At 23.6% G+C, this 26726-nt stretch overlaps 1 protein-coding gene across 12 annotated transcripts in view; it reads right to left on the bottom strand.

The window, feature by feature from the left end:
* Positions 1 to 26726, bottom strand: part of LOC127284681 (transient receptor potential-gamma protein) — a 142378-nt gene that overhangs the window by 24102 nt on the left and 91550 nt on the right. For all 12 annotated transcript variants that reach the window (XR_007843515.1, XM_051310256.1, XM_051310258.1 and 9 more), the window contains exon 3: positions 10487 to 10755. Coding sequence is in view for 11 of the 12 variants with exons in the window: in XM_051310256.1 (XP_051166213.1) it covers positions 10487 to 10755 (269 nt within the window). In the remaining variant the exon portion in view is untranslated. The remainder of the gene's footprint in view (positions 1 to 10486; positions 10756 to 26726) is intronic.

Here is a 26726-nt window from a genome sequence, read left to right as displayed (position 1 = left end):
TAGGGGTGGTTTTTAAAAATTTTAAATAGCATTTGGTACTAAATTAGCCCTAATTGAGCCCTAAATGTAGGCATATGTAAAAACTTTTTTTGTGGAAGTGGTTCTTCCAGGATTACCGACCTAAAAAAATCTTTATCTAGAACAGTGATACGTTTCACTAAAACATCGAAAGTTTTCGCTATTCTAGAGAAATATATTGCTATTACAGAGAAATTTATCGCTGTTCTAGGCGAAGATTTTTTTTGCGTGAACAAAAAAAAAAAAATAAAAATTTTTTATAAAATAAATTTTGTTGAATTTTTGTAACAGAAGTATATATAATTGAAAAAGTAAGTTAACAGCTTGAAATGAACAGAATCAGAGTGAAAAGAGAGACAGTAGGAGTGAGAGAGAGAGAGATAGAAAGAGAGCGATAAGGGACTTTTTGGGTTGAATTCAGAATGAAGTGCAATTTCAATTGAACTTTCTCCACTTTTCTTCTTGCTTTCCAATTACGAATAGTCTGCCTTTCATAGGCCATTCCGACTCGTCCGTTATATCCCTTACGGTCTAGATATTCGGCTTGTACAGAATCCGGAGCAACGACAGACGGAAATCAATTAAACGTGGAAATGGTTCTCCATTGTCCAACGAGTTGATTTCTTGTACTCATCGATGTGGAAGTATGAGAGAGAGAGAGAAAAAAAACCGCTCTCCTTTATATATATATATGCGAGAATGACTCACTCTCCAGAGAGAAAGAGCAATTAGTATACATATATACATCGAAAGTGGATTGGGTATTAATTGGATGATATCAATGTCTCTAAAAAAAAAATATTTAAAATGAAAAAAAGGAAAAAAATACTGTAACTGTTTTTAATTACCAATGATAAAATAACGAGGATTTGGAATTATATTTGTCTGACTGCAAATGGCGGATACTACTTACAAAAGTTGTGTCTAATACTAGAATGGACTTTTACTACTAATTTTACAATAGAGAAAAATTTTTATAAAAAAAAAATTCAATTTTTCTGTCTGACTAAAGCGGAAGTTTACTACTGAAAATCGAAAAGATTTTTTGCAATGATTCGTCTAACTGATATTGAGTTATACTACTTAAAAAATAATCAGACTAAAGCCGACTTTTAATGATAGTAAATTAGGAAAGAATTTTTTAATAAATAACTAATATTTTAACTAATAACTAATATTTTAGTCTGACTAATATTTTAGTCTGACTAATATTTTCTTATACTACTTAAATAATAATTAAAAAAATTAAAAACTTCTTGTCTGATATGAAGACGACTTTAATCACTGATAGTAAAATAAAAAGAATTTTGAAATGATTCGTTTGATCTTGACTTATACTACTTAAATAATTACAGTAATTAAAAAATTTTCTGATTAAAAATAGCCGTTTTCTACTAATATCAAAGTAGTAACATTTCAAAGATGAATGAAATTTTCTTTTACTGATAAATGGCAATAGAATATGTCTGACTAAAATTGACCTTTAATACTAATGTTTTTTTTTACAAAAAATACTAAAATAAAGGAGACTTTGAAAAAAAATTTGTCTGACAAAAACTTACTTTTACTACTGAAAAAGATTTAGTATACTATTTACGGAATAATAATTACCATAGTAAATACTGTCTGACTATAACTGTCATTTACTACTAATATAAAAAATAAGAAGAATTTGGTTCGTCTAATTCTATCTTCTAAATAGAAATTCCTTGTAATATTCTGTCTCACTGGAAATGTCTGACTAAATAAGACCTTTACTACTATTACTATCACCTTTATTACTAATTTTAATTTTTTTGTCTAACTGTAACAATCATTTACAACTAATGCAAAAAATTATATCACACCTTTACTATTAATTTCAAATTTTTTGCCTGACTTTAGCAATCTTTTTTTACTAATGCAAAAAAAATTACAGGTGTAACTAAAATTTACTGTTACTACTAATTTAAAAAATTAAATAATTTTATTGTTATTAATAATTTAATAATTTAAAATATTTTTTCAAACTGTCTGACCAAATCTGTGTTTTACTACTTGGATTAACAGTATCGTTTGCTATATATAGTGAAAAAGAACTGAAAATAAAATATTTTTAAATATTCTGTCTGACTGTACAAAACCTTACTACTGATATTACCTTTACTATACTAATTTTAAATTCTTTGTCTGACTGTAACACTCTTTTACTACTAATATCAAAAAAATGGCCCTGCTAGCCAAAAAAAAATTGCAAATAAATATTTAAATAATTTGAATATAATATTTTTGTTGTCTAAACCTGCTCTCCCTTAAAAATTAGAAAATTGAATATTGCTACATTTAGAATATAATTTATTACGACAATAAATTCTGAGCGAAATAAAAAATAATTTAGTAATAAATTAGTATTATTTAAAATATTATGTCCGACTAAAAATGTCTTTTTTATTAAAATTTAATATTCAGAAATCTTCTGAGACTAAAATTATTATTATTATTATTGTTATAAAATGTAAAAAAATATAGTAAAATAAAATTGTTATTATTATTATTAGTTGATATGACAATGTAGCCGTTTAAAGTGATCTGGATATTATTATTTATTACACTGTAATTAAATATGAATGAATAATGTTTTATATTACGATGAATAAATTGTGTGTGAAGGGTGTGGTTATACGTTGACAATTAAGGAGTGCCACCGCACTGTATAAACACTCATATTGTCGATAGTGGCCTTCATTTTTTTTTTTTGTCGTCATTCAAAAGTCAAGTGGTTTAATCCATCGTCTCATAATATACATATAGAGACACTCAAAGCACCCCTTTTCTTCGTCTCAAACTTGCCACGCCTTTACCCCCCCCCCCCTTCTGCCCCCTCTGCTTTCCTTTTAAATTGTTATTTCACTTTATATAAATTTGGATATTAAGTATATTTTTATACCATTTTAATTTTGATTTATTTTTCTATTTTTCTATTTTTCTATTCTCTCTAAATGGGAATTAGTAAAAAGTGAGCAACTAATTTAAATTAGTAAAAATTTTAACTTATTTTTAGTCACTTTTTACTAAAGTAAAAAAAATTAATATTACTAAATTTTTTAGTAATAGTTTACTAAAAATAATTAAAAATTCTTCGTAATGTGATTTAGTAGAACAACCACTAATTTAAGCCACTAATTTAAATTAGTAATAATTTTAACTAACTTTTAGTCACTTTTTATTGAATTAAAAAAAATTAAGATTACTAAATTTTGTAGTAATAGTTTTCTGAAAATTAGTAAAAATTTTACTAATGTGATTCAGTAGAATTACTTGCACTAATTTAAATTAATAAAAATTTTATAATAATACTTAGTTAAATGTTAGTAAAATTTTAGTAAAAAATTTAAAACTACTAAATCGGATAGTAATATCTTACTAAAAACTAGTAAAAATTCTTTTAAAGTGAATTAATAAAAACCACTTTTCACTGAGCCACTAATTTAAATTAATAAAAATTTTCACTAATTTTTAGTAACGTTTTATTAGAAAATTTTAGTAAAAAAAAAATGTAAAACTACTAAATCAAATAGTACTATTTTACTAAAAACTAGTAAAAATTCTTAATAATCTAAATTAGCTGCTAATTTGTGTTTAAAAATCAATGTAAAGACCTATACTGAAATAAAATATAATTTTTTTTTGTTAAATTAAAAATATATTTTATATAAAAAAAATACACGGAATAAATAAAATGAAAAATAATATTTTTTTTTTATTGTTTTAACACCTCGATAATGTTTTATAGTATATACTTCGATTGAAATATTCAATTAAGTGAAGCAATATGCTGCATAGAGAAAAATTATTTCCATATCCTCCTGAATACTGATCAGAACTGTGAAGATTTATTAAATTTTTTTTTTTTCAACATTCACACACGTTGCCACAACTTTTGTCAAGTGTCACCATCTGCTTTAGTCGTATTGGACGATAACAATGTTCAAGAATGACAATTATTCAAAGTGATGGATATATGTCAGTTCCAGCAAATATGCACATACGTTGAATGTCCGAATTTCAAATTTAAAAAAAAAAAAAAAGTTTTAATAGAATAACTCGCGAGGCGAACTATTTCTATTTTAAAATTCGCAACGAAACAAGTTTGAAAAATGAATTTTGATTTCTCACCAATTGTGACAAGTAAAGTGGGAATATTTCAAAACGGAAAGAATCATATTCAATAAAGTATGTTATACTCAATAAAAAATGTATAAATAAATAAATATGAATATAAATATAAATATAAATATAAATATATAAATATAAATACAAAAATAAATATAAATAAAAATACATATAAATCCAAAAATACATAAAAAAAAATTATAAATAAATTAATAATAATTTTCAAATAAAATTTCAAAATTTTCCCTTCTCAAAATCAGGTGTCAGATCGACTTTAAGGTACAAAAAAAGTCGAAAAAGTCGATTTTTCTTATTTTAACAAAATTTTGATTAGTTAATCAATATTTAACTTTAAATAGCAAATGTTATTTGATATTAAATTCATTTTATTAATTCAGTAATGCGAATAATTCTATAACACAGTAATTTAAAAGTATCAAATTGATACTAGAAATATCAAATTGATACGAATTTTTATATCAATTTGATATTTTTAAATTAGTGTGAATATTATCAAGAATAATTAAAATAATATTAAGTAATTCGAATTTAAAATTTTGTCATAGTTTTTAGTTTTGATGGTCAAAAAATAATTCTAGGCAATACTTATTCCACTTTTACAGATTTTTAAATAAATTTTTTTTTAAATAATAATTTTGAAGGAGTTAAATTTGAAATTTTTAGAAATAATTGAATTTCAAAAAATTATGTAAAATTTTCAGACAATAATTAATTTTTACAAAACTATAAATAATTTATCAAATAATTTTAGATATAATTTTTTTAAGGCAATTTGAATTTTTAAAGATTTATAACTATGTTGATTTTTGAAATTAATTGAACTTCAAGTGATTTTTAATTTAAAATTTTTGATGATTTCACTAAAAAATTTATTAGAAATTGCCGATAAAAATACAATAATTTGAAAACTTTTTTTTTTTTTTTTAAGTGAAATAATTAAAAATAATTGAATTTCAGGAGAGTTATAATTGAAATTATAAAATTTAAAAAATTTTTAGATGGAAAATTTTAGAAGCTTTTAAATTGAAATTTTTGAGAATAATTGAATTTCAAAAGATTGTGTTAAATTTCAGACAAAAATTATAACAAGAGAAATTTTTATTGATTTCTGTTGATGAAGAATTTATTAGAAATCATATACAAAAATTGAATTTCATATAAGTTTTTAATTGAAAAATGCTTTTAGATAATTGAATTTTTTAAGAATATTATAAAAATCTTTTATAATCATTAAATTTTTGAAGAGTTATAATTAAAACTATTAAATTTTAGAAAGTTTTATATAAAAATTTTTGAAAATAATTAAATTTTAAAAGGTTTTCAATTGAAGTTTTTGGTAATTTTAGGTATTTGCTGATTTTTTGTTTAAATTTTAAACAAGTGTTAAATTTTATAAAATTTTTAATTGAAAAATAGTTCAAGATAATTGAATTTGTGATTAATTTCATTAAAATTATTAAAAATAATTACACTGTTTTCTAGAAAGTATTAATTTGATACCTAATTGGATCAAATTGATCCAAATATTGGGATCAATTCGGTGCAATTTGATACTTTCAAAATAACAGTGTAATTTAGTGAAGAATTTTTGTTAAAAATTTGTTAAATAATTGAAATAAAGAAGATCTGCATTGTATAATAAAAAACGTATTTTGTTAGTAGGAAAAAGTCGTATAATCCAAGGCCTGCAAAATAGTTTTATTACTTTTAATATTGTCCAATTAAAATTTATTGTTTAATATTGTTTTTATTTATTTTAATATTTTTTTTTATTAAAAATTTTTAAAATGTTAAAAATTCATAAAAAAAATAAATAACTTAAAGTTCGATGTAAAAAAATATCATTAAAGCAATTCACCATATATACTTGGCTGACCTCAGTCGTAATTTTTGTCTTTTTCCTGAGCAATAAATCTCATAAACGAGCTTCGCATGTTGAAAAAATGTGCTTTTTGTGATTAAATAAGAGATATGATAGTATACAGTTTTGTATATACGACAATTACGTTTAATTAATTTCCACTCTTTAAATAATTATTATTATTACTATATAGCCTATAACTTTCACACTTTATGTCTCATAATTTTGTTACGCATAATATATATGACAATAAAGAAATTCTCATATTGAATTATAGCAAAATTTTAAACCTATATTTATATATGTATATTTCCTAAAAAAATGAATCAACATTTTTAGTGCCATAAATTTTGCACTATCTAGAAAAATCGTAAATTAGAAAAGCTCCCATAATTTAAGTTGTTTGTTTTCTTTTTATTTTCCCTAATTGCTCTCAACTAAACTGATAATTTAGGTTCATCGTAGAGCGGAAGTTGTAGGACATTGAAGTTTGTATAGTCTCAAAGGGAATTATGTATAGCAAAAGAGCTACTCGAAAATTGAGTTTGAAAATTTGTTTAACATTTTAATAATAACAAAAATTTTAATTAAACGCTTTATAAATAAGAATCTTGTTAAACAAATTTTGATGGAAATAAAATGAAAATTATTATTATTATTAGAATAGAAATGAAAAATATTCTTTTTATAATTAGAATTATAATTATTATTTTAATTTATATAATTATTTTAATAATATTATATATTGTATATACCCGTGTGGAAAAGTGATGTGGGCCCCCAGCGGGGGCCCTTATGGATCGCCCTCATGCCATGAGGGCCGCATATGGATGATCCATAGGGGCCCCTCATGGAAACGACATGCTCATCGATGAGGGCGCCCGCATGGGCGATCCATGAGGGTGCCCCTACGGGCGCCCTTATGGGCCCTCACGTTTGCCCTCATCTTGCCCTCAAGTTTGCCATAATGTTTTTTAATCAATAATATTAATAATAAAAGTTAATTAATAATAAATAAGCTTAAGTTATGAATAAATAACATATTTATTTAATAATTATTCAATTTTAAATTAAATTCTTACTCAAATTGAATTTATTAATTAACGTTCTAATTAATTAACTGTCGGATATAATTAAAAGTAATAATAAATTAATTAATTAAAAAATTAAAAAATATGTAATTTATGCATACTATTAACGGATATTTTCATTTTTCAATTAATTCATACATAGAATTAATGATTAAACGCAAACCTGAGAAATAAATAAATCTAACGCATGGGGGGAATCGAACCTACGACCTACAGACTATGAGTCTAACGCTTTACCAACTACGCTACGCACGCTACTTCAAAACGAATGCTAACTTCTTGATGCTATTTAAACTTGAAAAATACCTAACAAATAAAAGTGCTTAACATCATCACAGAAAATTAAAAGGCATTAAAATAAGCTGCAACGCTTATTATTTTAATCTAATTTTGCTTAATTTAATCCATTTTGGTATTAAAATAAGCAAAATTGGATTAAAATAATAAGCGTTGCAGCTTATTTTAATGCCTTTTAATTTTCTGTGATTTAGTTAAAGTTAAGATATTAAATTATATTTTCCAATCAAATGCAATTTATAAAATATAATTAATTATATGCTTTATGATTATTATCATGAATCATCTCAGGTGAATTTTCAAAAAAGTGTAAATATATTTTTATTAAAAACGCGTTTTTCGTTGTTCTGAATCATTATAAACATTAATTTTTTGGTGATAAAAAAATATTTGATTTTTGGACTTAGAAAATTTTGCTAATCGATCATGAGGGCGATCCATGCGGGCCCCTACGGTGCCCCTCATGGATTCGCCATATGGATCAGCCCTCATGGGCCCCCGCCGGGGGCCCCGAACTCTTGAGGGCAAGATCGTGGCTTTTTCCACACGGGTAATTATTATATAATTATTATATAATTAAAAAAATTCAATACAAAATTCTTGTATTTATAGAATCAGTAATAATAGACAGTTTGAGACAGACAGTATAATATTTTTCATTCGTGTATTTAAATAGATTCAGTAGTAAAAAATAGTTTCAGTCAGACGCAACTTTTTTTTTGCTTGGAACAAGTAGTAAAAGATATTTTTTCAGACATAATTTTTGTAATTTTTTTTACCAGTAGTACGAGTCAATTTAAGTCAGACAATTGCAATTTTTTATTAGTAGTACGAGTCAGTTGAAGTCAGACAATTACAATTTTTATCAGTAGTACGAGTCAATTGAAATCAGACGACACATTTGAAATTTTTTTTATATAAGTAGTACGAGTAAATTTAAGTTAGACAATTGAAATTTTTTTTTATTAGTAGTATGAGTCAGAAAATTACAATGTTTTTATCAGTAGTACGTGTCAATATAAGTCAGACAATTATAATTTTTTTAAGAAGTAGTACGAGTAAATTTAAGTTAGAAAAAATTTCAAATTGTTTTTTTTATTATTAGTAAGAAACAATTTTAATTTGACAGAAGATTACAAATTTTTTTTGTTGAATCAGTAGTAAAAGATCGTTTCCATCAGACATAATATTCTTGTCGTTTTAGTATCAGTAGTAAGGGCAAATTTTAAGTCATACTAAATTTTTAAAATTATTTTTATCAGTAGTAAAAGCTAATTTTAATTAGATGAAAAAAAATTCAAAAATAGTATTTCTACACTCTCAGAAAAAGATATGTTTGAACCAAATGTACCATTTTTTTATATTTACCCAATTTTTTGGTTAGTTCAAACAAAATTTGTTTAATTCAAATAAATATTTATTTGATGTAAATAACTGTTTGGTTTATTTTAATAAATTTTTTGAACAAAGAAAAAATTTGATTGAGCTAAATAAACGTTTGGTTTATGCAACCAAATGTTTGATTAACTGTATATCAATGCATTTATTTTGTTGATTTAACAAAAATTTGGTTGCTTCAAACGAATTTTTTTCTGAGTGCAGCATCAGTAGTAAAAGTCAACTTAAGTCAGACAGAACGTTGCAAATTATTTTTTAAGTAGTAATAAACAGTTTTGGCCAGACAAAATATTCTAAATTCTCATGTTTGTAGTATCAGTAGTGAAATATTGTTTCAGTCAGACATAATAATAATAACAGTAATAATAATAATATTAATAATAATAATAATATTAATTAATATTATTATTACTATTATTATTATTAGTTAATTTATTTATTATTACTATTTTTAATATTTCCACGTCATTGGTAATTTCCTCAATATTTTTATAGTAGTAAGAGTAAAAAAAACTGATAGGAAATTTTCAAGAAGTCAACAAAATAAAAAAAAAAAACTTGGCACAGTTAGAGAGAGAGAGAGAGAGAGAGAGAGAGAGAGAGAGAACTTTATTCGAATCTTAAGATATCTTGTCGGCAACTTGCGTAAATTGGATTGGCACTCAATCCCCTTTTTTTATTATTTCTTTTTTATTCAAAGGTAAGACGTCGTTAGCTCGCAATTCCCCCCAAATAAACATCTGCCCTTAGAGTATAGCCCCCGTGATTGCTAAATTTTTTTCTCTCCATTTTTAAATCGAAAAAGAATCAAAAAAATTTATATCCTTTAACTGCTTTTTTGTGAAGAAAAAAATTCAATTTCATAATTTTACTAAATATTATTTTTCATTGTACAAGAAATGAGAGTTATTTTAATTCATTTTTTTTAAGAACAAAAATAAGAGAAAAAAATAAATTATATTAATTTTTTTTGATTCAATACAATTTCATGAGCATTAAAATTAAATTTTGTTGATTTAATAAAAAAAAAATTTATTGCATTGAAAAAGAAATTTATTTGATTCAAATAATTGGTTATTACTTGACTATTATTAAATTAATATTTACTTGAAACAAATAATTTTTATTTGAATTAAATAAACTTTATTTGAACCAATTTGTTAATCAACCATAATTTAATTTCTGTACTTGAAACAAATACCATTTGATAGTGTTAAATAATAATTGTTTAATAGAAATAAATATTTATTTGATAGTTTTAATTGATTATTTAAATCAAATAAATTTTGTTTTTAGTGTACGTATAAAATTTGTAAATTGCAATAAAAAGTTTAATTGCAATAAAAATTTTAATTGCAATTAAACTGAATTAAATTTATTTATTTATTTAACGGACTTACAAAAGAAAAAAGAATAAATTTAATTGAAAATTAAATTCTCTAGTTTAATTAAAATTTTAATTTTATTAAAATATTTTTAATTCAATAAAAACTGTAATTATATTAAAACTTTTAATTCAATAAAAATGTTATGAAAATTTTTGAAATAAAATTATATAATATTTTTGAAATAAAAAATTTGGAAATTTAAATTGTGTGTGTGTGTGTGTGTTTTTTTTTATTAAATAAAATTGAACGTGTATTATTACCTTGACTTTTTTGTCGATTTCCGGCTTATCAAGAAAGTGCATTGTTTGATGAACGGAGGATTGTGTTTGAAGAGATGGTGGAGCAGGTGGTGGATCTTCAGGGTCAAAGTTGAGGTGTTGGTCGACCCCATGGGGATAACCCCCGACAGTGGAGTAGCCCCTCGAGCTACCTGACATTGTCATCTGGTAGTGATATTCTACCTCGTTACCAATCCCTTCATTAGGGGTTTCCACACCCCTGACGTTATCCTCATCTTCTCCTGTGCTTTCTGCAAACAAAATAAGATAAATTATTAAAAAAAAAAAATATTTATTATAAATAAACATTTATTTTTTATTTTTAAAAATTTGTACATTTACATTGATTCCATCAATAGCAAAATTTATATTATAAACAATATTGTAAATTTTATTATTCCTGTTTTTATAATTTTTAATTTTTTCTTACTATTTTCTAAATTAATAAAAAATTCATTATTATATTTATAGTTAATAAATAATAATTATAATTCATAGTTAAAAAAATAATTATTATTTTTAGTTAATAAATAATAATTATTATAATTATAATTTTTTTTTGTCAAATTGAATTAAATTTCTTTGACATTCACACACTTAAATGTGCAAAATTATAAAAATGTAATTTGAAAACAAAATTTTTGAATAATTTAGGTGCGAGATAAATAAGCAAAAAAAAAAAAAATTTGCCGATGAGAAAAAGCTCTTTTCGCAAGTAGTGTGTGAGATGAATAATTATTTTCGGATTTTTTTAAAGCTCGCAATATCGATCGTTTTGAGGATTCATCGAATGTTAATATCCGGGTATTAAGTGAAATTTGAATTGAGGTTTCAATGACTAAAGTGCAATTAATGTCGCCTCATTGCCTGAAACTTCAAATTGATTTCACTGGTCCAATATAAATATAACGTTAATTTTTTTTCCCTCAAAAAAAAATTAATTATTTTTTCTTTTAAAAAAAAAGTTAATTATTTTTCCCACCAAAAAAAAAATTAATTATTTTTATCTTAAAAAAAAGGTTTTTATTTTACATTAAAAAAGAAATTAATCATTCTCTTGCAAATTCAAATGAGGGTTATAAATATTTTAATAATTTTCTAATGTGTTCTTCAAAAAAAAGTAAAAAAAATTAAAAAAAAAGTAAAAAAAAATGTAAAAAAAAGTAATAATTTTTTTTTAAATTTTTATTTATTTAATAAACTAGCAGAATTAAACGCGCGCAAGCTCGCCAAATTAAGTACTTAATTGTTTGTTATAAAGAAATTAAAGATTAATATTATCAATAATAATTTAATTTATTAGAATATTATTACATATTAAATAATAATAATGAAAATTATATGTTTACAGGCCTCGGATTATAAGACTTTTTCCGACTTTTTTCAAAAATACGACTTTTATCGACTTATTTTAATAAAATGCGACATTTTTTTTTTACATTTGAAAAAAATGTAAATAAAATACATTTTTTAGTATAAAATGTAGATCTTCTTCAGATCTTCTTTAATTCAATTATTTAAAAAATTTTGAACTAAAATGATTCTTCACTAAATTAATTATTTTTAATAATTTTAATGAAATACATCACAAATTCAATTATATCAAAATTATTTTTCAATTAAAATTTTTATAAAAATTAACAATTGTTTATAATTTAAAAAAAATATATCACAATAAAATTGAATTATTTTTTAAAAATTTCAATTCAAAATAAACTAAAATTTAATTATTACCTGAAATTTTAATTCAAAATCAATTAAAAATCCAATAATTATCCAAAATTTTCAATTTAAAATTTAACTATTTACCAAGTTTTCAATTTAAAATGAAATAAAAATCAATTATTTTCTAAAATTTCTATTCAAAATTAATTATCCAAATTTTCAATCAAAAATGAACTTAAATTAAATTATTATCCAAAATTTCAATTAAAATTCAATTATTTCCCAAACTTTTCAATTCAAAATGAACTGAAATTCAATTATTTTCCAAATTTAAAATCAAATAAAATTTCATTATTCTCAAAAATTTGAATTCAAAATTAATTGAATTTTCAATAATTCGAATTTAAAAGCATCTAAAATTTAATTATTTCTAAAATTTTCCATCGAAATTTTTTTTTTTTGAAATTTAATAATTTCAATTATAACTCTAAGGAAAATCAATTATTTTTAACTATTTTAATAATATTCTTTGAAAATTCAACTATCTGAAACCATTTTTCAATTATAAAGATGATTTTCAAATTATTGTATTTTGTCCGCATTTTCTAATAAATTTTTAGTGAAATCATCTAAAATTTTAATTAAAAATCACTTAAAGTTTCAATTAATTTCAAAAATCTCAATTTTAAATCTTTGAAAATTCAATTAAATTTAAAAAATGTTTTCCAAAAATTGTTTGATAAATTATTTTTAGTTCTGTAAAATTTAATAATTGTTTGAAAATTAACAATATCTTTTGAAATTTAATTATTTCTAAAAATTTCAACTTTAACCCTTTGAAAAGGATTATTATTAAAAAAATTTTTTTTTTAAAAATCTGTAAAATATTTTTGTTAAAATAAAAAACAAATCCACTTTTTTTTGGAATATAAATCGACTAAAACGACTTTTGTGTCTTTAAGTTGATTCGAGGCCTGTGTTTTTATAATTAATATTTAATAGATATTCGTTGGCCCCTGGTATATAAAAAATTAATTTTTAAAAATAAATTTTTTTCAAATTACTATCTTTTACGAAATTTCCTGGTGCCTCTTTTTTCTCATCATAAATTTTTTGTATTTGTATACAATTTTTGAATCAATATACAATTTAAAAAAAAATTTCGTTGGTAAACGTTGTGTACTTCAGCTTCGTGAATTGAATTTTCGAATTTGGAATTTTAAAGAAACTTATTCCGAAATTTGGAAACACAATTATACAACTTTGGCAAAAATGAGAAAAAGAATTGTCAAAATTTGACACGTCATAAGATTACTATTCAAAAAAACACGTGAAATCAGAAAAGGCCAACTTCAAGTTAGAACAGAAGGACAGACCAAGCATTTTATTATTATATAATTTATGGGACAATAATTTTAAAAATACAACAAATTAGGACGAAACAATTAAATAATATTTCCTCCATTGTAAAAAAATGAAAATTCGAAGTAAATTCCATTTTTTCACTGCATTTTACGTGAAAAATTTACCCTTACTTTTTTTTCCAAGTAGAAAAATAAAAATTGCAATATTAGAGGATTATTATGGGTGAAATTGATGAAGTTGTGTGTCAAGACAGCAGAAAAGACACAACTTTTGTAATTCTAGACATCGTAAAAAAAAATACACAGTTTATGTTGTTTTTTTCTTTTTTTTTGAAATGACGGCCCCAATTTACCTAGGAGGTATTATTCCATGAAAGAGAAAGAGTGATACGGTTTTATCAGCGGTTTTTACAACCATCGTATAGGTTGGACTTTAAACGGAAGAGATTTACCGCGAACCATTTTATAACCCTTGTCGCTTACGTTAAAGATCGTCGTTTTTTTTTTCTCTCTCTCTCACTCTCTCTTTTGCGCTGATTTTTTCTCATTTCAGAACTGATGAAAAATTATGCGGAAATAACATCGGAGCCATGGCTTTGGGGTAAAATAATCTTTTGATATCTCTGCTTTAGATAAAGATATAATAGTTTGAAAAATTTGCCAAGAAGATATAAAAAAATTCCTTAATAATTTATTGAAATAATAATAATATATTTACAAATTTTATATTATTATTATTAATATTAATAATATTAAAATAATAATTTAGTAATTTTTAATATTAAGAATATTAATCATAAAATTTTTAAATAAATAATTATTATAAAAAATATTAATAAATAGGTATTATATTTTAATAAATTATTAGGAAATTTTTATTTATTCTCCGTAAATTTCTCAAATATTTATTAATAAAAATTAATAATATTAAAAATAATATTAAAATTTGTGAATAAATAATTATTACAACTTTTTGAAATATAAAAATACTTGGTTATAGATAAAAAAAATATTATGTGAAAAATATTAAACAGCAATTATAAGTAAATTAATTATTGGCTTTGATCAGATAAACAGATACTAAAAGTAAGAAAAAATTTTTTTTTAAATCTTTTTTGGAATTAAATTTTCTTTTTTTTTAATCAAAAAGTGTATGGTACTTTTTTACAGGAAATTTTTCCTATTCTTTCATAAAATATTAACCCTCTTTATTCATATATTTTTTTTTTAGACTTTATTATATGGTCTTGTTTACTTTCCCTAATGAAACTTAATTTGAAAAGTGAGACCGAGATCATAATATAGCATATATATTCACACAAGAAGAAAAAATTAGAAGTATTAAATTACCTTCAATTAAGTAAATTAGCCACATTTTTACCACACTGAAAATGTGTTCATGGAAAAGTACAAATTAAAAATATACGTGTTATTTTTTTTATATATAAACAAATATTAATTTTTGTTTTGAAGAAGCAATTTGAAAACAAAATTTTTTCATTAAAAAAAAAAGATTTTTTTTGAGGAAAGTTTTTTTTTAAAAAGACTTTTTTTAGATATCACAGATAACTTAAAAGTATCAAATTGATAAAAATATAAAAATTAAAAATACAAATACAAAAAATCTACAAAAAATACAACTACTTTTTATCAAATTAATAATCAAATTTTTTGTTACAAAAATTTTGTAGTAATTTGATAATTTTAAATTAACTGTAATATCATTTAAGAAGAAAAACTCTTCATTTTCGTATTTTTCATTTTCTGTTTCTTGTATATTCCTTTAAATTTTTAATGACAATTTTATTGTGTATATATATGTATATATATATAAAGCGAGATTATGCTCGAGATGCAGATGGTCCAGTCAGCATATAAAATTTTTCATCTTCATCTCAGAGGTGATTAATCATTCTCAAGTTTGCTAGAACAAGATGAGCGAAAAGCTCATTTTATGGAAGCTATCATGCTACTCGACATTTGCTATTGTTGTATTATTAAACACAACGAGTTCGTTGAAGGAGAAATATTTACATAAAGCATAAAGCGAAACTCTATATATACAAACTACATTCGAATATATATTGTATATTGTATCTCGTTATTCTATATATCATAATAACAATATTAAACGACCACAACTATCGAAAAATGTTATAGAAAATATCTCAAAAAATTCCTCCATTTGTAGTTTAGATAATTTTTCATTTTTTACATAATTTTTTTCATATTATTATTATTTTCCACGTTTCCTCCTAATAAAAAAAATTATTATTATTATTAATATTCATATTATTTAATATTGACACAGAAAATTAGGATATTGTACCCTTTTTTTGTTAATAAAAATTAATTTATTTAAATTTTGTAAAAAAAAATTTGTATATAAGTAGTAAATGGCCGTTTTAGTCAGACGTAAAACTTTACAGTTTTCAAATTTTAAGACTAGTAGTAACAGTGAATTTTAGTCAGACAAAAAATGACTAATTTAGGTCTTCTAAGTATTAGATGATAATTTCAGTCAGACGGTGCTTGTACAGTTTAATATAATTTTTTGCATTAGTAGTAGTGTCGGCTTTTGGTCAGACAGAATTTTCCAATTTGTCTTTTTTGTGTCAGTAGAAAAAGTCAATTTCAGTTAGACAGAATTAATATCGTTTTCCTAGCAGTGCTAGTCAAATTTAGTCAGAAAGCGCATTCCAAATTTTTTTATCAGTAGTAAAAGTCAATTTAAGTCAGACAAGACTTTCTAAATTCTTTTTAATTAGTAGTTAGATTCAATTGAAGTCAGAAAAAATAATTTATGAATTTATTAGTAGTAAAATCCAATTTCAGTAAGACAGAAAAGTACAAATTTTCATATTCAGACTGTAAGTAGTAACATACAGTTTCAGTAAGACAGAAAATTCCAAATTCGCGTACCTATACTTTAAGTAGTAAAATATATTTATAGTCAGACACAATAATTGCAATTTTGAGTCAGTATAACAGTAATTTTTAGTCAGACGTAATATTTTAATTTGTGTATTCATAAAATCAGTAGTAAAAGATGGTTTCAAGCAGACATAATTAGTAAAATTTTATTTTTAGTAGTAAGAGTAATTTATAGTCAGACCTTTTTTTCAATTTTTCGTTTCAGTAGTTCCTAACAAATATAGTCGGAATTAGAAAATTATTAGTAGAAACAAACCGTTTTAGTCAGACAAAATTTCTACATTCGTCAATCTATACTTTAAGTAGTAAAAGATATTTATAGTCAGACATAATAATTGCAATTTTTAGTCAGTAGTCACAGTCAATTTTTAGTCAGACATAATATTTTAATTTTTGTATAAAAACATCAGTAGTAAAAGACAGTATCAGCCAGACATATAATTAGTACAATTTTTTTGTTAATAGTAAGAATTACTAATAGTCAGATCTAATTTTTCCAATTTTTCGTTTGAGTCGTTCATGTTAATTATAGTCGGATTTAAAAAATTATTAATAGAAACAGCCAGTTTCAGTCAGACAAAATTTCTAAATTCGTCTACTTTTACTTTAAGACTTAAGTAGTAAAAAATATTTACAGTCAGCCACAATAATAGCAATTGCAAATCAGTAGTAACAGTAATTTTTAGTCAGACACATTTTAAATTTCCCTACTGATAAAATCAATAGTAAAATATATTTTCAGTCATACGAATAATTATCCCAAATTTCTATAATAATTTAAAAAATATTATAAAAACAATTTTCTTTCCAATGCGGATTAATTTTTTTCTAAATGGTTAATTTTTTCTTTTTTAAATTTTTCAAAATTAGTGTAATGAGCCACGGTTAAGATTCAAGAGAATGGGAATTAATCCTCTCAATTATTTACATAGCCGAAGTATAGGGAAGCTGTGCGGAAACACACTCTTTGGGAAATAACTTGTGTATAGAAACCAGGATGAAAGTTGGGTCAGGACTGATTTAGGATCATGGGAATTGCTTCAATCTGCTCCCTCTCTCTCCATATATAAACTGATATAGATTCCCACGAGGAATTAAAGCGTATCGACTCATCTAAATCGTATGTATAAATAGGGGCGGAAGGGAAGCCTCTTTAACGCATTTTTTTTTATCATTTATTTATCTTTTTTTTTGCCCCAAATAAATTCGTATATAAAAAAATTTATTTTATTCAAATAATCGGTTACTTGACTATTATCAAATAAATATTTACTTGAATTAATTTTTATTTGAAATTAATAAATTATATTTAAATTAAATAAATTGTATCCCAGGTAGAAAAATTAACATTACTAATGTTACTAATATTACTAACGTTACTAATGTTACTAACGTTAGTACCTATAAAAAAATTAAGAAAGTGTTTCTAAATTCTATTTTTGCAGAAACTTGTCGAAAATCGACCACCAGGAAGTATTTAATGTTCTTACCCGCAGTTTTTATAATTTTCATTCCTATTATCACTTCCACTTTTTTATTTTCATTACCGTTTCCACTTTCACTTTTTCTAATTCTCATTCCCATTTTCACTTCCACTTTTTATAATTTTCATGCCCGTTTTCACTTCCACTTTTTTATTTACATTACCACTTCCACTTTTTCTAATTCTCATTCGCACTTCCATTCCCACTTCCTCTCTTTCTAATCCTCATTTCCACTTTCACTTCCACTTTCACTTTTTCTAATTTTCATTCCCATTTTCACTTTTTTATTTTCATTACCACTTCCACTTCCACTTTTTCTAATTTTTATTCCAACTTCCCTTTTTCTAATTTTCATTCCCACTTCTACTCCCATTTTTTCCACTTCTAATTTTCATTAGCTGTTCATTAGTTTCCATTTACACAACCATTTCCACTTTTTTTAATTACAATGGATGGAAATTAGAAAAAGTGAAAGTGGTAATGGAAATTTAAAAAATAGGAATGGAAGTGGGAGTGAAAATATAAAAAAGTTGTAATGAAAATAAAAAAGTGGAAGATGAAATGGGAATGAAAATTGGAACAAGTGGAAGTGAAAGTGGGAAGGAGAATTAGTAAAAGTGGTAGTTGCAATGAATATAAAAAACTGGAAGTGGAAATAGGAATGGGAATGAAAATTAGAAAAAGTGAAAGTGGAAATAGGAATGGGAATGAAAATTAGAAAAAATGAAAGTGGAAATAGGAATGGGAATGAAAATTAGAAAAAGTGAAAGTGGCAATGAATATATAAAAAAGTGGAAGTGGAAATGGGAATGAAAATTAGAAAAAGTGGAAGTGAAGTAGGAATGAGAATTAAAAAGCGTAGAAGTGAGAATGGAAGTGCGAATGAGAATTAGAAAAAGTAGAAGTAGAAATGGGAATGAAAATTATAAAAAGTTTAAGTGGAAGTGAAAGTGGTAATGGGAAAGTAGTGGCAAAGTTTCTGTGAAAATATATTTTAGAAACTCTTAATTTTTTTATAGGTACTAACGTTAGTAACATTAGTAACGTTAGTAACGTTAATTTTTTCACATGGGATTTGAATCAATAATTTTTGTATTTGATGCAAATAAATATTTATTTGATAATAATCAAGTAGAAGATTATTTGAATCAAATAAATTTTTTTATATGTTCGAATTACTAAAAAAAAACTTTTTCAAACTAAATGCGGGTGTAATCAAAATAAATTTTCCCAAAATTGCAATAAAAAGAAAGGTGGGGTTTGTGAAAAAGATAAAATTTAATCATTTTTTTTTTCATTGCACTGCATATACGACAAATTTATTTTAACTATGAGAAAATTTCACTCCATAACGCAAATTGAAAAGGAAAGTGAGAAATGTGAAATTTTGTATTCATAAAAGTAATTTATTTATATGTTCCAGTTTTCATATAAATTCGCATTTGAATATACATAATTACAGAGAGAGAAAGAGAGTTGTTATTGTAATTAAAAACAAAATACTGATGTTTAATTACGTTGTAATGTAAGATGAAAGAAAAATTTTAATTTTCAATTTATTTTTTATAAAATCCGGAAATGAGAATCGATATATATGTATATAAATATGTGTGATTAAAATATTTCCATTCAGATCAGTGCTTTTGTGGATTATATATGTGCTTTGAAAAATGATATAAACAATGCAATGAAACATCACAACAATCGCCTTTTATTCGGACAACAATAAAAGTGAATTACTTTCAGTGTGAACGTCGATTTATTTATTCCTGCCGGCTACTCGAAGCGCAATCAAAATTTTGTATAACAAATAAAATATAGAGGGAATTTAATTGATATTATTTAAAGCATTTTCCTTTTTATCACATAATCGTACATTATAACAAAAAATTTATAAATTTTTTTTTAAAATTCATATTAAAAAATAATTAATTGAAAAAAATAATTGATTTAAATAAAAAATTATTATACTAAATTAGTAAGCTAACTGAATAAAAATTATAAATAATAAATTTGTAAATTTTATATTAAAAAAAAATAATTTATTTAAAAAAATAATTAATTTGTTATTCTCATTAGTAAGCGAATTAAATAAAAATCCATTAAAAAGGCGTTATATTTAGAAGATAACATTCGAATGAAAATTTTACTGCACAATTAAATATAAAAAAAATTTCCATTTTTCTGTGAAAATTATTACACTTTTATAAATGTAAAATAAATTTAATTTTTATGCAAAAACAAATTTTTTCCTCTATTTTCATGTTAAAAGCCTAAATTTATTTTTAAGTAGATAAAGTTCTTTGGTACAGGAAATTCACTTTAGAAAATGTTCATTTTCTCAAGAAAGGACTTTTTTAAAGTAGAAAAAGATGTTTTGTTCAGACAATATCCTACTTTTTTGCAATTTGTTTGGAAAATTCTTTTTTTCCGCATAATATAAAGATTTTCTATTTATTATTATAAAACCTCTTTTGAATAAAATAAATTTTTTTTATAAATGGAACAAAATTTATTTGATTTAAATAATCGATTATTTGACCATTATCAAATATTTCTTTGAACCAAATAATTTTTATTCTAATAAGTTAAATTTTATTTGTTTTAAAAACAGAAATTTGTAGTTTAAATAAAGTTTATTTTATTCAAATAATAATTATTTTATAAAAATAAATATTTATTTACATTACATTATATTTATTTATTCATATATATTTATATACATTTATTTATTTATATTGAATTTTTTATATTTATTTTATTCGATAATAGTCGAGTATCCAATTATTTGAATCAAATAAATTTTTTTTCACTGTCTACTGAAATTTATGTAAATATTTATTTGTCATAAAACAAATATGGTTTTAATTCCTAATGAATAATATACAGATAATAAATTGTCAATGCAATAATTTGCAATTCGTGAATGGATTGCTATTCCCGCAATATATATAAAAGCATTGAGAATTTGTAATTAAAATGAAATTCCAAATTTTGAAATCAGTTTTGAGTTTTAGAAATTGAATAATAAATTATAATTAATAATTATGGAGCATATGAATGCACATAACTCGTGTTCTTCACTTGGAAATCGTACTTAGGGTGTGACATTCATAATTCACTGCAACGTATTTAATATTCGATCTACATTCACTGGAATCAAGCCAGAGAAGTTTATGTACACTGATTTCGTACTTCAGAGATCAACCGCATTAACTGCATTTATAGTCATCTATATATTCATGTTCAAAAATATTTTTTCTCAAAAAAACATTCGGCATATTATATATACATTATTTTTAATTTATTTAAAAATTTCTTTTTTTAATTTATTATACAATTTAATAAACAATTATAAATTGTTTAAAATTATTTATACAATTTATTAAACAATAATAAATTGTTTAAAATTATTTATGCAATTTATTATAACAAAAATTAATTGTTTAAATTTATTATACAATTTGTTAAACAATAATAAATTGTTTAAATTTATTAGAAAATCTATTAAACAGTAATAAATTATTTAAATTTTTAACATAATAAAAATAGTTTTTATTATTATAAACAATTTATTATAAAATAATAAATTGTTAATAATAAATAAATGATAATAAATTTCAAGAACTTGATCTTTTATCGACATTGTTTTAATTATTATTTTTAAATTATAAACAAATTATTATTATATAAATAGGGGAATAGTGTCAGGGTTGGACACAGTTTTGGTTTTTTTGTTTATAAATATTTTGTTTTGATAAATTCAGTCAATTGTGGTATATGGGTGGAAAGATCTACAAAAGAGGAACACTTTTGCTGTGGACCGTAAATTGATTGGTCCAAAATTAAAAAAGTTATAAACATTTTAAAAAAAAAAATCTAGTCAGGGTTGGACTTTTCAGTCAGGGTTGGACACTTTTTGAAAATCGAAACGCATTATTGGTAAAAACGTAAAATAACATTTGTAATGTTTTTTATTCTTATTTTTTCATGTTTATCTTTAGTTATTGTTTACAAATTGTCAAGCTTCATGGGTTTAAAAAAGGAATGAACTCAAATTATAAAAAATAACGCTTTATTGTTCCAAATAACTCAATGAAATGATGAACAAGATTTATACAATTTAATTATTATTTTTCTAATATCTTTGGCACAATTTTGCACTGAAATATCAATAAAATAAAATTTATAATTATTTATTTATAAATTGTGTCAAATTCATAATTAATATGGGTGTCCAACCCTAACTAGAAGCATCATTTTCGAATTGTGCTAACCATAACCAGACATGTGTCGCGATTCGATTTTTCACTTTTTTTCTTCTTAAATTATGTACCCCACAATACATTCAATAAGCTTACCTTGCCGAATTCTTGCTTTTTTTTACACATTTTTTAGGCTTATTCACAAGTCAAACAAAACTTTTTTTGTCTCTTCGATTGCACCGAAGTCACAGGAGACGCTACTTTTGATTCTTCAAAAATGTTATGCCACAAAAAGTTAGGTTACACTACTAGAAGATTTGTCACGTACGCACACAGGTGGCGCTAGTGTTCTTATTAAAAAAAAGCCAAGTGTCCAACCCTGACACTATTCCCCTATAATAATAAAATGCTTGGTCTGTCCTTCTGTCCTAACTTGAAGTTAGCCTTTTCTGATTTCACGTGTTTTTTTGAATAGTAATCTTATGACGTGTCAAATTTTGACAATTCTTTTTCTCATTTTTGACAAAGTTGTATAATTGTGTTTCCAAATTTCGGAATAAGTTTCTTTAAAATTTCAAATTCGAAAATTCAATTCACGAAGCTGAAGTACACAACGTTTACCAACGAAATTTTTTTTAAAGTTGTATATTGATTCAAAAATTGTATACAAATACAAAAAATTTATGATGAGAAAAAAGATGCGCCAGGAAATTTCGTACAAGATAGTAATTTGAAAAAAATTTATTTTTAAAAATTTATTTTTAAGGTACTAGGGGCCAACGAATATCTATTAAATATTAATTATAAAAACACAGGCCTCGAATCAACTTAAAGATACAAAAAAGTCGTTTTAGTCGATTTATATTCTAAAAAAGAGTGGATTTGTTTTTTATTTTAACAAATATATTTTACAGATTTTTAAATAAAATTTTTTTTTAATAATAATCCTTTTCGAAGGGTTAAAGTTGAAATTTTTAGAAATAATTAAATCTCAAAAGATATTGTTAATTTTCAAACAATTATTAAATTTTACAGAACTAAAAATAATTTATCAAACAATTTTTGGAAAACATTTTTTAAATTTAATTGAATTTTCAAAGATTTAAAATTGAGATTTTTGAAATTAATTGAAACTTTAAGTGTTTTGTAATTAAAATTTTAGTTGATTTCATTAAAAATTTATTAGAAAATGCGGACAAAATACAATAATTTGAAAATCATTTTTAATTGAAAAATGGTTTCAGATAGTTGAAATTTCAAAGAATATTATTAAAATAGTTAAAAATAATTGAATTTCCTTAGAGTTATAATTGAAATTATTAAATTTCAAAAAAAAATTTTCGATGGAAAATTTGAGAAATAATTAAATTTTAGATGCTTGTAAATTCAAATTATTGAAAATTCAATTAATTTTGAATTCAAATTTTTGAGAATAATTAAATTTTATTTGATTTTAAAGGACCCCGCACGTTTTGCATGGAAAATGGCTTTCAGCCAATTTTTCTGAAACTTTGTAGTTTTGTAGTTTAAGGCCTCCTGAACAAAAAATGTAAATGGCAAAACTTAAAATAATGGACAGTTCTTTTGCTACAATGGCTCAAAGTTAAAAAACAATAGCATTATGGGCATAGACTTTTGTGAATTTAAAACTTTTAAAACTTAATTAAATCTGCTTAAAACTCGTTACTCGGGGGTTTTTGGGGTCGCTGATTACGAAACGGAGTTTTGTTTTTTAAAATTCAAAATGGCGGATCCAATATGGCGGACGACTTTCCTAGAATCTGATTGAATTCGCATGAAACTCATCACTCGGGGGTTTTCGGGGTCGCTGATTACGAATCTGAGGGCTGGTTTTCAAAACTCAAAATGGCGGATCCAATATGGCGGACGACTTTCCTAAAATCTGATTGAATTCGCATGAAACTCATCACTCGGGGGTTTTCGGGGTCGCTGATTACGAATCTGAGGGCTGGTTTTCAAAACTCAAAATGACGGATCAAAAAAGGTCGATGATTTTAAAAAATAATCATTGAATTCTCATGAAAATGGTTATTCGGGGTAGCTTATTATGAACGTGAGGGCTGTTCTTCAAAGCTCAAACCCCGAAAACCCCCGAGTGATGAGTTTCATGCGAATTCAATCAGATTTTAGGAAAGTCGTCCGCCATATTGGATCCGCCATTTTGAATTTTAAAAAACAAACCTCGGATTCGTAATCAGCGACCCCGAAAACCCCCGAGTGATGAGTTTCATGCGATTTCAATCAGATTCTAGGAAAGTCGTCCGCCATATTGGATCTGCCATTTTGAATTTTAAAAAACAAAACTCGGTTTCGTAATCAGCGACCCCAAAAACCCCCGAGTAACGAGTTTTAAGCAGATTTAATTAAGTTTTAAAAGTTTTAAATTCACAAAAGTCTATGCCCATAATGCTATTGTTTTTTAACTTTGAGCCATTGTAGCAAAAAAACTGTCCATTATTTTAAGTTTTGCCATTAACATTTTTTGTTCAGGAGGCCTTAAACTACAAAACTACAAAGTTTCAGAAAAATTGGCTGAAAGCCATTTTCCATGCAAAACGTGCGGGGTCCTTTGGAAAATAATTGAATTTCAGTTCATTTTGAATTGAAAATTTTGGGAAATAATTGAATTTTAATTGAAATTTTGGATAATAATTTAATTTAAGTTCATTTTTGATTGAAAATTTGGATGATTAATTTTGAATAGAAATTTTAGAAAATAATTGAATTTTATTTCATTTTAAATTGAAAACTTGGTAAATAATTAAATTTTAAATAGAAAAATTTTTAATAATTATTGGATTTTTAATTGATTTTGAATTAAAATTTCGGGTAATAATTGAATTTTAGTTTATTTTGAATTGAAATTTTTAAAAAATAATTCAATTTTATTGTGATATTTTTTTTTCAAATTATAAACAATTGTTAAATTTCATAAAAATTTTAATTGAAAAATAATTTTGATATAATTGAATTTGTGATGTATTTAATTAAAATTATTAAAAATAATTAATTTAGTGAAGAATCATTTTAGTTCAAAATTTGTTAAATAATAATTGAATTGAAGAAGATCTGAAGAAGATCTACATTTTATACTAAAAAAATGTATTTTATTTACATTTTTTTTCAAATGTAAAAAAAAATGTCGCATTTTATTAAAATAAGTCGATAAAAGTCGTATTTTTGAAAAAAAAGTCGGAAAAAGTCATATAATCCGAGGCCTGTAAACATATAGTTTTCATTATTATCATTTAATATGTAATAATATTCTAATAAATTAAATTATTATTGATAATATTAATCTTTAATTTCTTTAGAACAAACAATTAAATACTCAATTTGGCGCGCTTGCGCACGTTTAATTTTGCTAAGAAAATAATAAATAAATTAAATTGTGAAAAAAATTTATAAAAAAAATTATAATTATTAAATAAGTATAATATAATAAATTATTGAAAATTTAAATAAAAAAATAAAAATTCTCGATAAAAGATCAAGTTCTTTCGTCTCTATCTCACTTTGGGGGCTTTCCGCGAAAACTACGAGCTTATCTGCTCGAAAGCAGATTTTGCGGGAATTCGTAAAGGTAGAGTGAAAGCATTGTGCGTTGATTGTTTGCCTCCTATATGGTTGAATGGGTTTCATCACTTTTCATTGTGGCGTGATATCACGTGTAAACAAGCTTATATGCGGCTTCCATGAGGACACATAAAAACACAGCGCACATTGTGACCCATACACACATACGCATACAACAACAACAATGTTCTAAGCGAAAACTTGAATACAATATTTTTATAGTGTCTCACACAATGTGAGTGTTTTTTTTTCTTTTTTTATTTTAATTCCGAGAGAAAGAAAAATTTTTTTTTTTATTCCACCGTTGAAAAGGAGAAATCTTTTTAAGACAAAAAAATTAATTAACCATTTTTAATGAATAAAAAAATTAAGGAAATCATTTTTGAGGAATTAAAAGATAAAAAAAAATTAACAACGATTTAAGACGAAAAGTAGAATTTGACTTTAGAAAAAAATGTTAGGAAAATTTTCAGTCACAATTATTTTTGTTTTGTTATTAGTAGTAAAAATTGTTTTAGTTAATTAATTAGACAGTTAATTAATTAAGCCAATTTTTTTATCAGTAGTACAAGAAAATATAAGTCAGACAGGATTATTTTCATTTTGTTTTAAGTAGTACAAAACACTTTTAGTCAGACAATTAATTAATTAAGACAATTATTTTTTTAACAATAGTGTAAAAAAAAATTTGAGCCAGACAGAAATATTTTCGTTTTGTTATCAGTAGTACAAAATTGTTTTATTTAGATAATTAATTTTTCAACAGTAGTAAAAGACAATTTAAGGCAGACAGAAATTTGTAAAAATTATTTTTGATCAGTAGTAAAGGACATTTTCAGTCAGACAGAAAATTCTAATTTCTTGGAATTAAAAAACAAATAATATTAATTAGTTCGAGTCGAAAATAATTATTATAATTTTCTAATTTTTCGTATCAGTAGTAAAAGATAGATTTAGTCAGACACAACATACA

This window comes from Leptopilina boulardi, unplaced genomic scaffold, assembly GCF_019393585.1.
Source record: "Leptopilina boulardi isolate dan_hultmark-lab unplaced genomic scaffold, ZJU_Lbou_2.1 LbouV2_325, whole genome shotgun sequence".
Taxonomy (NCBI): domain Eukaryota; kingdom Metazoa; phylum Arthropoda; class Insecta; order Hymenoptera; family Figitidae; genus Leptopilina; species Leptopilina boulardi.
The sequence above is the reverse complement of the archived record's forward strand: the minus strand, read 5'-3'. Positions and strand labels throughout refer to the sequence as shown.